At 39.6% G+C, this 15,176-nt stretch overlaps 1 protein-coding gene across 1 annotated transcript in view; it reads right to left on the bottom strand.

Annotated features, from left to right (window-relative positions):
- Positions 1-1,310: 1,310 nt before the first annotated feature.
- Positions 1,311-15,176, bottom strand: part of SMC4 (structural maintenance of chromosomes 4) — a 39,738-nt gene continuing 25,872 nt past the window's right edge. Inside the window, exons 12-24 of the mRNA XM_075268729.1 lie at positions 14,333-14,518; positions 13,825-13,986; positions 13,500-13,725; positions 13,237-13,316; positions 12,976-13,128; positions 11,016-11,142; positions 9,573-9,762; positions 8,546-8,690; positions 7,174-7,347; positions 6,875-7,057; positions 6,244-6,476; positions 3,151-3,334; positions 1,311-2,391 (exon numbers count right to left, since the gene is read on the bottom strand). Of these exons, the coding sequence (XP_075124830.1) occupies positions 2,215-2,391; positions 3,151-3,334; positions 6,244-6,476; positions 6,875-7,057; positions 7,174-7,347; positions 8,546-8,690; positions 9,573-9,762; positions 11,016-11,142; positions 12,976-13,128; positions 13,237-13,316; positions 13,500-13,725; positions 13,825-13,986; positions 14,333-14,518 (2,220 nt within the window). The 3' untranslated portion in view covers positions 1,311-2,214. The remainder of the gene's footprint in view (positions 2,392-3,150; positions 3,335-6,243; positions 6,477-6,874; positions 7,058-7,173; positions 7,348-8,545; positions 8,691-9,572; positions 9,763-11,015; positions 11,143-12,975; positions 13,129-13,236; positions 13,317-13,499; positions 13,726-13,824; positions 13,987-14,332; positions 14,519-15,176) is intronic.

Raw genomic sequence — 15,176 nt, forward strand, 5'->3', positions numbered from 1 at the left:
GGTAAGGTTATTATTTGGCAACTACTTATCTGCTGACCCCTGCAGTTGAGCCAGAGGTATTAAGCATTATACAATACCAAGTGACAAGTCTGACATTCATCTTCAAGATAACTGATACACGTCCTCCAGAGCAAAACTCTTTGTAGCTGTTCCTTGATCCCGCTACTATAAGGGGTACCCAACCAAAAGAATTCTAAAATGTCTGCGGAACCTTTGAAACTAGATACATATAAAACAGGCAGAGTAGCAGAGAAATAACGTAATCATGCATCTCCAATACTGACAATATTGCCATTTCACAAAACAAATAGAGACTTACATGTATAAATTAACTTGCAGAATATTTATAAATATGAAATTTTTATGTTCTTTATGTCCTGCAGACACCATTTGTGTCTTTATTAAAAGCAACCTGTCACATAAAAAAAATAAAAATAAAAAACGCTCTGCAAGTATATGTTTTCTGGAGTGATGGATCACTTTTCACTATGTCAGTGCACAAATCTGGTTTGGCTGATACCCAGAGAATGTTACCTACCTACCTGCAGTGACAGAATGACATAGCGCTGTTTTTAATGGCTTAGTCCAGGCTCCTTATTTCTACTGAACAGTGTGTGTTACCATTAACTTTACATGTATAAAATGAAATATCTACCAGCTGACAGGAATTCACTATATATTTTAATACAAAAATCCCCCCCCAAAAAAGTGATCATGTAACACCTATACATTATCTATAGATTGTACGTAAATTTATAAACAGGATAACGCTGGGTTCACGCCAGCATTCGCCACTCCGTTATCAGGTTTCCGTCTTGTGCATGCAGAAGACAGAAACCTGTCATGCCAAAACCGGCCATGAGCGCTGGTGAGCTTTTTATGCTCTCTGCGGCGAAAGTTTTTTTTTTTTTTTTTTTAAACTGGACACAGTACTGCATGTCCGACTCTCTGTTTAAAAAAAAAAAAAAAAAAAAAAAAGGTTTCGCCACAGAGAGCATAAAATGCTCACCAGCGCTCACTTTTCAATCCCATTCAAATGAATGGGTTTGAAAAGATGCCGGCAGGTTTCTGTATCCTGCCCAGTTTTGTGCAGGAAACGGAAACCTGCACAATGGACTACCGGGCGCAGATGTGAACAAGACCTGAGGAGTAAAAATTCCTGGAGATGGATTCCTGTATTCCCAACAGTAACAAGTAAACACGAGTGTTACAAATATAAACAATCCATATCTTGGGTACTTCAATGGTTAAGTTTTATTGAAAATATAGAAAATGATATGTAAAAACAAATATATACATTTAAACACACGATAAAGTTGGGAAATTAAGGAGGGGGGGTTAAGCTCAACATTTACACATTGACACTTGCAGCAGAAAGAAGTATGGGTTGTATTTACCTGTATTGAAGGTTAGGCCAAGGCTACAATGCAACTTTTCGTAGCACTGTTAGTTGATCTTTAACTATGGAGTTATAGATGAACTCCAAATGAATTAATGAATTCATTGAGTTGTATGTAATCTTGTGGCCTGCACCTGTCACTCTAATTAAAATCAGTAGCAATACAAAAAATAAAAAAAACTATGTAGCCTTGGCTTAGAGAGTCCGAGTATGTTACCTATTTGTAGAAGGTGATACATGTACCAAACTCTCTCACAGGTAAAAGCAATCCAGTGTCTCTGCTGCATACAATACAGATTTAGATAGATAGATTTCTTGTGAAAGACAATAGAACCAAGGCCTGTTGTCACAATAGCAGCATCAGAAGAGTTTACACCTCAAGGAGTTATACATTGATGGGCTATCCTAAAAAGGGCATTTCCAGCTCAGCCAAACATGGCTAAGATGGCAGTATACCGCTCACTCTTTCGACCTCTGGGTTGTGAGTTACAGAAGCAACCAAGTGCTGCTGTTCTATACATTGTGTAACTCTAGAGTCTTCTCTACCTCTAGGGGAGTAGAACAGAAGCAGTTGGCTGGATTTGTAACCCCTAGTACCAGAGGAAGGTAGAAACAGGGCTATCCCGATCTTAGCCATAAAAGGCAGGAAGCATAATATCCCTTTAAAGGAAAAATAAAGAATTAAGGTTAAGTGGGGAGGCAGGTAGGAGAGTCTTCTGTAAAAGAACCTAATAGATTATCTTAAATAGAAAGGCAGTCCATATGAGTTATTTCCAAGCCTGCAGCCATATGACCAGCATGTAGGCACCATCTCCTTAGGCACACTGTGTTGCACCAAGCTCAGCAAGTCCTTTTGAGGCAATAATTTTTGGATTTGTTGCCACACTTTTGGTTGTGTTGTGAGTCTTATAAATTCCAATAAGCCTGTCAGCAATCTCAAACATGTTGTTACGCAAAGATATTATTATAAATTGGGCATTTTTAGTTTGTTCCTAAAAGAGAGAGAGAAAAAAAAATTATAGTAAAGTCAGTTTGAGTAGCACTGCCAAAAAGTAGTATAAAAAAAAAAAAACTTCACAAAAACTGTTAACCTTAAGTGGGGATGTTTACATGGAATATTTACAGGATATACCGCAAATGCTCAATAGATTAAGTTCCTGTAGAGGTGACCACATCACTTTTGCTTTCTTAAACGGGATTGTCCCATTACAGACATTTATACCATCTGCAGGATAGGGGATAAATGTCACATCGCTGTGTGTCTGACTGCTAGGTCCCCCAGTGATCATAAGAACAGGGAACTGAAAGTCCCCCATGCCTCCTCCATGTGAACGAAGCACCAGTGTGGTTATGTGACAGGCACTCCATTCACGGCTATAGGGCTGCCAGAGACTGCAGTGCCGGGGACAGGAGCGCATAGGCGCTTCATTCACATGGAGGCATGGGGGACTTTCAGTTCTGTGTTCTCCAGATTGCTGAGGGACCTATTGGTGTAACACTTAATTCATCTAAAGGACTGGGGATAAAAGTGTCTGTTATAGTAACCCCTTTAATAGTCTGACTCTCCACAGCTAACCCCCATTCAATGTGTGGATCCTAGGGATGGAATCTGTATCTATAAGGCATGTATGGCAGACGTCATAAATATCCCAGATAGGAATACCAATTAACATGACCAGCTTCATTTTCTTTAAGAATAATGCTCATAGTTGACAAGAAGTTACAAATAAGAACATTGTGAAGATACTTACATAAATATAAAATGCAACAATTGACACATTTTTGAAATCCAAAGCTGCATCGATCTCATCCATAAAGTACAGGGGGGTTGGCTTATAGTGGTGAAGAGCAAATACCAAAGCTAATGAACTTAGAGTCTTCTCCCCACCTGATAGATTAAATATTTTCTTCCAACTTTTCTTCGGTGGTCTCACACTGTAAAGAAAGAGGAAACTGGAAATAATATATACACAGAAATATGCATTCCCTAATCTTAATAAAAAGAGCAAAAGGTATGTAATAAAATATGGCGACTTGGAGGTTGATGTAAACCATTTGGACTGGATGCAACATTACCTGCATCAAACTGCAAGCATTCTCCCATTCCTCTAATAGACAATATATAGATGTTTGTTGTAGTTGGTAGGTAACCGCATAATATGTACCTTCCATTAAAGGCACATCCAGCATCAAAATGGCTTATTTGTTCCAATCACTTTGGAGTAAATACATTCTGTACTGTGTAAGGGTCATTTATCTCAACTTAAGAGGACCTTTCACTTTCTCTAATAAGTCCAGCTTTTTACTTCATATAATGGGCACCACCCCACCGACACAGTTGGAATATTTTTTTCTCTTGAGCCTCCATCATTCCTGAGCTAGTGATTTAGGTAGTTTTGTGCCTGATGTGCTAGTCCAGGGGTAGGGAACGTACGGCTCTCCAGCTGTTGCAAAACTACAACTCCCAGCATGCACACTTGCTCTGCAGTTCTTGGAACTCCCATGGAAGTGAATGGAGCATGTTGGGAGTTGTAGTTTCACAGCAGATGGAGAGCCAAAGGTTCCCTACCCCTGCGCTAGTCTATGTACTGTCAGGAAGGTGGGGCGGTGTCAGGCAGGACCAGCCAAGGGGTGCGATTCTGAGCTCTGACACGGGCTGCCTTTATTTGGAGCGCTAAATCTCTAAACCCCCCCTCCCCCTCATGGGATATCACCCCCTCCTTCCCAATCAAGAAGCATTCTTATCATTTAACCTCTTATGCTGACCACAGCAGAGGGAAAAAAGGAAAACATAAGGCTGGGGAAGGCAAAAAAACTGAAAAAAAAATACATAAAGCACACCTACACTTGACAGTACAGACCAACGCACCAGGGACAAGAGAGTATAGTGGTTTTCAGCCTCCCCCCCCAATACTAAAAAGAGAAGGTGACAAAAAAGGTTATCCTGGGCATTTTTTTTAATGAAAGAAAACACCATACATGAAAAAACCCCTAAACATGAGTAAGTTAATTATTCTACATGATAACCAAATAAACCTTAAAATTCAGAAGTTTACTGTTTCTCATTTTTCAAAAACTAAAAAGTAAGAAAATACTGATCGGTAAAAGTCTTACGTACACACAACATGCAAGGTCCTGCAATGCTACATTGTAATAAAATTTAAAAAACAAAAACATGAAAGTGGGAATGCAGAGAGGGATTTGAAGTGTTACTGGTTTAAGGATAAAATGTGTATGTACATAAGGCACCAGAGATGCGCCTGTGATATTTAATTGAGCCATAAATTCTAAATCTGCAATAACAAAGATGATTTTCGGGAGGGGTTTTGCAATTTTAATGTGACTGTTAGGGGGTTAATGAACTTAAACAATGACAGATGCTCTTTAACCCTTTTACTGCCAAGGAGCTATAGCTAGATGCCATGCTTATCTCAGCTACCTCTTGTCCTTTGTTCGGGCAGTGTGTCTCCTGTGCACCCTAGTTCATGGAGTGCCACGGCCAGAATCACTGGCCTCAGGGGTCACCTCACTTTCTGTTCTTTAGCCCCAGGAACAGGGGAAATGCTGCTTGATCCAAGGATCAGGATTTTTTTTTTTTTTACCCCCCCACACACAGTGAAATTAAGCTCAAACAACCTCTGACAGAATTAGGGGCAGCCCCACCCATCTAGTCCTCAGACAGACACAAAGGAAAACAAGGCAAGGAATAAATAAATATATCCCAAATACATGGAGCCAATATAAATATCACTAAAATATAATCTGGTAATTCTAGTTACCATAGGATGAAAAGACCGACCTCATCTGATGGATACCTTCACACAAGCATGTTGATATTGTTTATCGAAATCCATTTAGCCGTTGGAAACATATAAGAACGTATTTGTGGTTAGTATTTATACAAATTAAGGTCTATTAGCCATGTGGGTGGTAATATTTTGGTTTCTCAGTTCATCTCTCTGGGATTGTTAAATAGAAGCAGAGTACAGCTATCTTCCAGCTGTACATGTCCCACACAGCTACATGGAGTGGTAGTATGCATGCTGGACCCTAGCGCCATTCATACAAGAGGACATGGGATCTTTGTCCTCAGGATCTGTAGGGTTCTCATGGCTAAGATTTGTGGCAACAAGTCATTTATGTATGCAAGTTATTCCTAATACAACACTTAAGTGAACGGTAATGATGCATGTACTGGATAGAAAAGCAACTTCTTTCCTCGCCTGTTCAATTTGACAAAAATCACCTTAAAATACATTTATCAGTTGTCCAATGCTTGAAAGTGGACAAAATTATTTTCCACTTTAAATGGAATCTGACAGGTCCAAAATGCCTCCCAAAACAATACTTGTGCCATGTAGGGGTTTTAGTAGGAATAAAAACACACCTTTATGACCACAAACTGAAAAAGCAAAGCAGATATGGATACGCAAGTCAGCCTGCAAGCGCATTGGGCTCAATTTCCCTATAAAAAGCTGGGGCAAAAGCATAAAATGTTATTCACTGAAACAATGGGCAGTAACTTTAAAATGACATTCAGAGCACTTTCGGCTATCAGTAGGCAAATCTGGCAAGTCAGGCTCACCCCCCTCCCCCAAGCACTAGAGGCAGAGCTCCAACACTGAAAAGATTAGCATCTCTGCATTTCTTCACTGATATGTGGCTACAAAGACTATTAAAAGGTGCCTACAAAAACAGCTCTATTGGCATGGAAGGCATTTTGGAATTGACAGACTCCCTTTAAATATGGTAGGCCTAAATTATCTAAAACTCAACAGTTTGAACATTAACTGAGCTTTCACAGCGTAAATAGACAAGTAATATTGAGAAAATACTTCACAAACCTAAACATGATGCCTTCTGAAAATGGATCCAAGCTGTCAACAAGTTCCAGCTCTGCGTCTCCTCCCAAAGTTAACATCTGGTAGTTCTCTTTCAGCTTATTTGTTATGACATTAAATCCAGCCATAAACTCATTAAGCCTTTGTTTACGAAGATCTTCATAAGCTCGTCTAAATCGGTCCCTCTCATTTGTAATTTCATCAAGTTCAGCAACTCTTTGCAAGTATAGTTCTTCCTATTCATAAATGACATTTCATTACATCAATTTATCAGGAAATTTTGTACTTCGTTCAGCTTCACAATACAGACATGGAAACACTCCTCTACAAAGACTGAAGCAATTTCTGAACTTTCTGCCAGTTCACATGGGCAACATACACAAAAACAACACTGAAAATCAAATTGCAAGTGACCAAAGGCCTGATGGCTATGGGAACCGCTTTCTTTAATGCATATGAAAAAATAATGTAGTATGGTTAACAGTCTTGGTTAAAAGTCTCCTTGAGTCTTGAGCATACAGCTCTTAAAACTGGGCATCTCCATAGTTACAGACTGCAAGTAGTTTGACACTGTTGTACTTTACGTTAATAGATTTGTTAGCCAAACCCAAATATGTATGAAAATAGGTCATACCTTCTTTTTATACTCTGCAATAGCGCCAAGATTTGGCTTCATCTCATTACTCTTTGCTTCCAGCAGAGCTATTTGATTATTTATTTGATCTGGATCTTTTATTGCTTCTACCTCTTCTTGTGTTAGGACAGGAAGAACTTCTTCTTGATTGTCTTCTATTTTATGGAGTGAGAGTTTGGATATCTGAATGGGGGACACAAGTGATATCAAACATTACCAAGAGCAATACATAGGAAATGATCACAACTTTGGTCAGGAAGGAAATATTTAAGCATATCATCCACAAATCTAAACCCTACCTCTTTCTGCCAGTACTTTATCTTGGACTGATGTTCAGCTATGTGACCATCTATTTGTTCAATTTTCAATCGGATGTTAAGTGCGTCCTTCTGAAGGGCATGTTCCTTCTCTTGAATGCCTTTAATTTCTTGCAGTAAATCTTTGTGCCTTTCTTGGATCTCACCAAGAGAGCCCTATACAATGAACATTAAAAAACCCACAAAAACAAAAAGCAAGTTAAAAAGTTATATTAAAAGCTATGCACTGAGTAGTAAGGCTACTTTCAAACTGTGTCCAGTTCATGCGCTGGGCGGGCTCACAAAACAGATGCCAAAGTCTTTTTGTCTCTTAAACTTGAACCCTCTGTGTGGAATAGTTTGAGGGCAGCAATGAAGATGATAATCAAAAAAGAGGACGTTTATGGGTACATTTAATCTGGGAACTGAGCAGACTGCAAAATGTTACACCAACAGACCTGTCATAAAGCTGTAAGGGGGCGTTCACACTACCGTCGGTGTCCGACATGTAGTGTCCGCTCAAAATCTGTCACGGACACTAGGAGCGGACACTAGATGTGTCCGTGACACCTGTCATTCAAATGAATGGGCATCGGGTGCGTTCTTTTGCACTCCGTGCCCGTCCTTCCCTGTCCGCAAAAGAAGATGTCCGACTTCTCAAGCGGACAGAGGAACCCTGCATGCAGGGTTTTTCTGTCCGCTTGTGAAGTCGGACATCTTCTCTTGCGGACAGGGAAGGACGGGCACGGAGTGCAAAAGAACGCACCCGATGCCCATTCATTTGAATGACAGGTGTCACGGACACATCTAGTGTCCGCTCCTAGTGTCCGTGACAGATTTTGAGCGGACACTAGGAGCGGACACTACATGTCGGACACCGACTGTAGTGTGAACGCTCCCTTACACGTAATTTTTTTTTTTTTTTTTAAGCGGACATAATAGGTCTTTTCAAAACAATGGCTTTATGACAAACTTTTAAAAACAGAACCCCCACCCCCACAAAAACCACACAGATGCTTAACAGGAATGTCTATAGCTAATGTATTGTAATGGAGGATTTTTTTATTTTTTTTTTAAACACATGCTCAGAAAGCAGAGAAAGAAAGACCTACACTAATATAAGACCAGATAATAACTAACGCTAATATGTTCATTTTTATCTGATCCTTATCAGAGCGGACATCCAATGGTAGCGTGAAAGCCCCTCAGACAAGAATGTAAAAGTTGATTTAAGTTAGGGCATGTTCACATCTTATTTTTCATGAGGATTTCATAAGCCTGACAATACATCAGGGAGATCTATATATATATATATTTTTTTAACTTTCCATTTAAAAAGAGAGCACTTCGCAATGTACAAAATTGTAAACAATACCTCAGCTTCTTTGCATTCATTCATGACGGTTGTTGCCTTTTCCTCCAGATTTTTTAGTTCTTCAGATAATTCTTCTATGGATTTATCATTGTCAACCATTTCCTTTTCAGTGCGGACAACGGTTTCCTCTGCTTTTTTGAGGTTTCTTTGCAATGGTAGGAAAGAAAAAAAAAAAAAAAAAACCAAAACAATATTGTCAACACAAGGTAAGGGGTTAGCACATGCATGTTTTATATGGAGGGGGTGACTTCCACATGAATCAGAATGAATATGAAGCGATTCATTTATATAAACAGACTTTGAACACTGAAAAAGAACGGACAGCACACGAAAAGTAGGATCATGACTGTCCATCAGTAACACACGCGTGTGAAGAACTTATTGTACAGAATACCAGGATTTTTGTCTACCATATACATTAGAGTAGACATACAAACTTACATACCAATCCCAAATAGTGTCATAGATTCCACTTATGACCATTTCCTTTAGAGGTCCAAAGCCCCATTTCTATGATGCAACATTCTCAATCACATGCATAAAATAAAGTCCTTTCAATGTACATATGAAGTTATGAAAAATATTTTGTCAAATTTTAATTTTTTCTGTTATCAATGTTAAAATTACAGATTCAAAAGTATGAGGGAAAACTGAACTCTTAAGAAACTGCTGCATTAAGTTTAAAGTCTATAGATTTTAGACACTTTCTACATCTTGCAAGATGGCCGGGGTTTGGCTGTAAAGAAGTGTGGCTTCAGATACGACATTTTGCACCAAAAAAACGTGCTGAAAATTTTGACACACTGCTTGAAACTAAGCCAACTAAAGTAAGCTTACATTTTTCAACAGTGCACCAAATATATTACCTAGAAGTAACTGTGATAGATCTAACTAAGTCTACATTTGTATTGTCTTAAGCAGTATTAGTAAATCTGTCCTAAATTCATAAGATCTCCATGGCAACACTGGTTACAAACATCACATATTACTTATAGTTCAGATGTGGCACTGTGTGCTGCACCATTACCTGTCTGCAGTCTTGATTGACACTTGGGCTTTTGTTATAGAAGACACACATTCATCCATCTCCTTGTTGATCTTATCCAGCTTATCCTGCTGTGCTTTCAACTTGTGATTATTAATATCAACTATAAGTTTGTGAAGTCTTTTTACTTCCGCTTCTACTTTTCCAGCAGTTTCAGCCGCCTTCTCAAATTCTTAAATTAAACAAAATTACAACAAGATAAAAATGTAATTCCAAAAGCGTATACTCAATATAGAAATGATATAATATCGCTGCTGCATGGGGATCCACCCTCACAGACCCGACTAAAACATCCTCGCAGACTGCACCATGAGGTCTCTTCCCCTCATCCTATGGCCTGGATAGCGAACCTTTGGCATGCGTGCCGTTGCCTGAATTGCTCATTAACGGAAAATCTGGTACAGGATTCCCTGTTCGGGAGTGATTGCTACTTTCAGCTGGATGTGCAAATGCACAACCAGCTAAAAGCTGTCAGTGTAGATTGACTGCAGAGTGTGACCTCTGCCCCGGCGTGATGACGTAAGTCATCAATGCCCGCGGACAACAGGACAAGGACGCCCGGCGGCTCTTCAGGTAAGTATATTTGTGTGTGTACTGTGTGGGGAGGGGGACTACTGTGGAACATTTAATACTGTGTTGGGAGGGGGAACTACTGTGCAGCATTTAATACAGTGGTGGTGGTGGAACTATTGTGAAATATTTAACACTGTGTGAGGAGGGGGTATTACTGTGGAGCATTTAATACTGAGTGGGGATGGGGGGTACTTTGGAGTATATAATCCTTTGTGGGGGGGCTACTGCAGAGCAGATTGTACTGTGTGGAGGCCCTTCACTACTTACTACACGACTGTAATTTGTGGATCCGCAGAGTTTTATAGGTTAAATTGCCATGCAGGCACTCCACGATAATTTATTGGGTTTTGGGTTGCAGTTTGGGCACTCAGTCTCAAAAAGGTTCGCCATCACTGTCTTAGGGTATATATGTTAAGCTGTCTTTTCCATTATGTCTGCATTACCACCCGGCCTCCATGTTTTCTCTTGCAATCTATACATCAATAAGCAGTATATATCTCTATCTATATTATATATATATATATATATATATATATATATATATATATATATATATATATATATATTATCTATCTATCTACACACACACACACACACACACACACATACACACACACACACACACGTAGTGAATGGAGGAGGTGGAGAGAAGCAAAAAAAGTCTTAAACTGCATAAAAATCACACAACAAAACAACCCACTGATCACCTTGTTCATCTGACCATACAGATATTAGTTATCAAAACGAGATAAATGGGGAGCCCTTTGAACATGCATATTGTAAACTATTACCAAATATACACGTTATAATAAGTAATTTTGACCAACTAGTATTTGTAGGCACAACGCTCACCTTTTCTAAACGCTTCTAATGTTTTCTCCATTTGGCTTTGTTGCTTCTTGTCTGGTGCAGCAGCAGCTACGTTGGCCTCTAACTCTTTGACTTGTGCTTTCAGGTGTATTTCTTGTTCAGAAAGACTCTGAAAGGTAACAATATAGTATATTTATTTATTTACCACTTCTTTAATGACAGTTAGTGTGCAAAAACATTATCTCATAGGTGAAAAAACACAGACCAATTTCACAGGAACACACAATACGTGCAATAAAAGAGGAGGAAAATCCCAAACCTATGAACTACACTCACCGGCCACTTTATTAGGTACACCTGTCCAACTGCTCGTTAACACTTAATTTCTAATCAGCCAATCACATGGCGGCAACTCAGTGCATTTAGGCATGTAGACATGGTCAAGACAATCTCCTGCAGTTCAAACCGAGCATCAGTATGGGGAAGAAAGGTGATTTGAGTGCCTTTGAACGTGGCATGGTTGTTGGTGCCAGAAGGGCTGGTCTGAGTATTTCAGAAACTGCTGATCTACTGGGATTTTCACGTACAACCATCTCTAGGGTTTACAGAGAATGGTCCGAAAAAGAAAAAACATCCAGTGAGCGGCAGTTCTGTGGGCGGAAATGCGTTGTTGATGCCAGAGGAGAATGACCAGACTGGTTCGAGCTGATAGAAAGGCAACAGTGACTCAAATAGCCACCCGTTACAACCAAGGTAGCCAGAAGAGCATCTCTGAACACACAGTACGTCGAACTTTGAGGCAGATGGGCTACAGCAGCAGAAGACCACACCGGGTGCCACTCCTTTCAGCTAAGAACAGGAAACTGAGGCTACAATTTGCACAAGCTCATCGAAATTGGACAATTGAAGATTGGAAAAACGTTGCCTGGTCTGATGAGTCTCGATTTCTGCTGCGACATTCGGATGGTAGGGTCAGAATTTGGCGTCAACAACATGAAAGCATGGATCCATCCTGCCTTGTATCAACGGTTCAGGCTGGTGGTGGTGTCATGGTGTGGGGAATATTTTCTTGGCACTCTTTGGGCCCCTTGGTACCAATTGAGCATCGTTGCAACGCCAAAGCCTACCTGAGTATTGTTGCTGACCATGTCCATCCCTTTATGACCACAATGTACCCAACATCTGATGGCTACTTTCAGCAGGATAATGCGCCATGTCATAAAGCTGGAATCATCTCAGACTGGTTTCTTGAACATGACAATGAGTTCACTGTACTCCAATGGCCTCCACAGTCACCAGATCTCAATCCAATAGAGCATCTTTGGGATGTGGTGGAACGGGAGATTCGCATCATGGATGTGCAGCCGACAAATCTGCGGCAACTGTGTGATGCCATCATGTCAATATGGACCAAAATCTCTGAGGAATGCTTCCAGCACCTTGTTGAATCTATGCCACGAAGAATTGAGGCAGTTCTGAAGGCAAAAGGGGGTCCAACCCGTTACTAGCATGGTGTACCTAATAAAGTGGCCGGTGAGTGTATATGTGGTAGACGTATCTGATCAGCTCTGCAAAGAAACACAACTGACCACTTTGCTGCCACAATATTAACTTAATGCATATTTGGAGTGAATAAAACAAATCTTAATTTTTTTTCCGTTACCTGAGTTTGCACCTAAATTATGGGGCTCACAATTAGTTATAAATTTGGCGTGTTCTCTGGGATCGGTGTGCCTTAAGAGAAATTAAAGGCCAGCTCCTTGTTGGCATACATTTCCTGCATCATTTACAGAAAACGAGCATACATGATAAATCTAGAGGGGCCAATAGTCCCAAGTCCTGCTCTGCTGAACACCCTTTGAGAAAAGTAAAGGTTGGGGCCCAAAACTTATATATATATATATATATATATATATTTTTTAAAAATTGACACCCCCCTCCTCCTCTGTACAGCTTCCTGGTACAAAGCCAATGATAAATCAGCCCCAATATTCTTATTTACCTGCAGACTGGCCGTGTACTTCTCAAATGTATTTTTCATTTCTCTGGTTGACTGTCGCAGTTTAGCCAGCTCTTCCTCAAGATGTACCTTGCGATCTTGAATAGCTGTAGCTTTTTCAGAGTCAGTCTTAAGTTTAGCCTCCATCCTTTGCAACTAAATGTACATATATTGGGGGGGGGGGGGGGGGGGGAGAGATAAATACATTACAACAAAACCAAGCATCACAAAACAGGAAAATTTTGTATTCACATTAATTCTAACCTGTTCCTCAGAAAACTCAACAACAACAGAATTTCCCATTCTGCCTTTCATGACTTTGCCGCCACCACCAGTCATTGTACCTGGGAAATAAGGAAACTATACCCATTTATATACAATTAATTGTATGCGTTTTTTTTTGTTGTTGTTTTTTTTAAAGGTCACACTCATAGGAGCATCAGACTTCCTCATGCAATAATTATGAGCTAAACAAATTAAAAAAAAAAAAAAAAAAACCCACACACAGCATGGAAATAAAATATTACCTGACTGCTCTATAATTTGTCCCTGTAAAGTCACCACTCTCCATCTCTTGTCTTTCTGAAAGGCTACTCTGGTTGCCTGATCCAAGTTATTTGCCACAAGCGTATCCCTTAGTGCAAAGTAAAAAGCTGGTTTTATCAGCTCATCCTTAACTTTCACCATATCAAACAAGCGAGGAATATTTTCAGGGGTCTGAATAGGGTTCAGTCCTTTTTCCCACACCTTCATCTATAATGAAGCAGAAAATATTGTTTTAATACAGGTCATAAAATGCATACTTGAGAACGAGAAATGTCCTTCTTAATTTTACCAATGCAGGGTAGTTACCTTGTCTAAGCCAATGAATGTTGCTACTCCAACATTCTGTCTCTTTAGAAAATTAACACATTCCTGTGCGGTATCAATAGTATCCACCACAATATGATCAAGGGCTCCACATGAGGATGAAATAGCAACATCATATTTTTCTTCAATTGCTCCAAGGTCACCCTAAATACAGAAAAGGGAGGGGGAGACAATAAATCCCTGAAACAAAAAAACAAAACCACCACACCCCCCAAAAACCTTCACTCTGAATATAAGATATAATATTCTAAAAACGGTTCCTCAAGTGGGTCACTTACCTCAGGAAAAAGTGAAAGAGTAAACGGCTGGATTATATCTAGGTCAGGAAAGAAATTGCTCCAAACTAAACACTGACCTGGACACAATGCATTCATCTTAATGCTGTTGTCCAGGATAAGGAAAGTTCGCTATATGTCTATTGGTCATATTTCTAACCCTGGATAACTCACTTGAATACATTTATCACAGAGCACATGTAAAAGCAGCATACCAATCTCCCAAAGATGCCTGGGATTTTTCCCAATTTCTTTTGCTGAATCAGAGCATCAAGGACTTTTCCTCTACTACGGTTTGCAGATAAAGAACTTCTTGCTTCCTCCACTTTTTGACGTATAACTCTTACTTCATCCTTCACAGCCATTTCTTCTTGCACAAGAGATTCCAACTCACTCTCTTTCTGTAAATATATTTTAGGAAGTCTATTAAATACTAATTCAAGGAGCCCTGTTTCTGGCAGAAACAGAAAACATTTGTTTACCACATGGTAAAGCCTAATGAAATGATTTGTATATTATACAGACAATGGATACCTTGTTTATTAGATGGTCTGAAAGATGTAGGCATAGAGCAACTTCAAAATGATGGAATTCTTCTGATAGTGTATTAAAGGGTCAGATTGACAGACACGAATGGAACACTTTCCATTACAATACAAATGCAAGGCCCCTTACATCAGCTTTCAGGTCTTTTTTTTTTTTAAAATCTCAAATTATTACAGATTTCTTCTATGCTTGTGCAGGATTATCCTGTTTTCCAATCTTGCCTGAGATTCTGCTCACAGCATTCACAGGTATGCTTTACAGAAATCACATGAGCATAAGGGAGGGGAGGGAGCTCTTCATTGGCTTCTATGGGAACATGTTGTGGGAATGCTCTGTGACCTACGCAAGGAGAAGTGTTGTGACCACCACCAATTCTGAATGGTATTGACCATGAGTTATCTATACATAGCGGTCAACTTTCATTTGTAATGTCCACTTATTAAAAAAACAAAATAAAAACTACAGAACATTGATCTCTACAGTACAGGAAGAGTCAGCCTAATACAAAAAAGC

The sequence above is a fragment of the Leptodactylus fuscus genome, chromosome 3, assembly GCF_031893055.1.
Source record: "Leptodactylus fuscus isolate aLepFus1 chromosome 3, aLepFus1.hap2, whole genome shotgun sequence".
NCBI classification, from domain to species: domain Eukaryota; kingdom Metazoa; phylum Chordata; class Amphibia; order Anura; family Leptodactylidae; genus Leptodactylus; species Leptodactylus fuscus.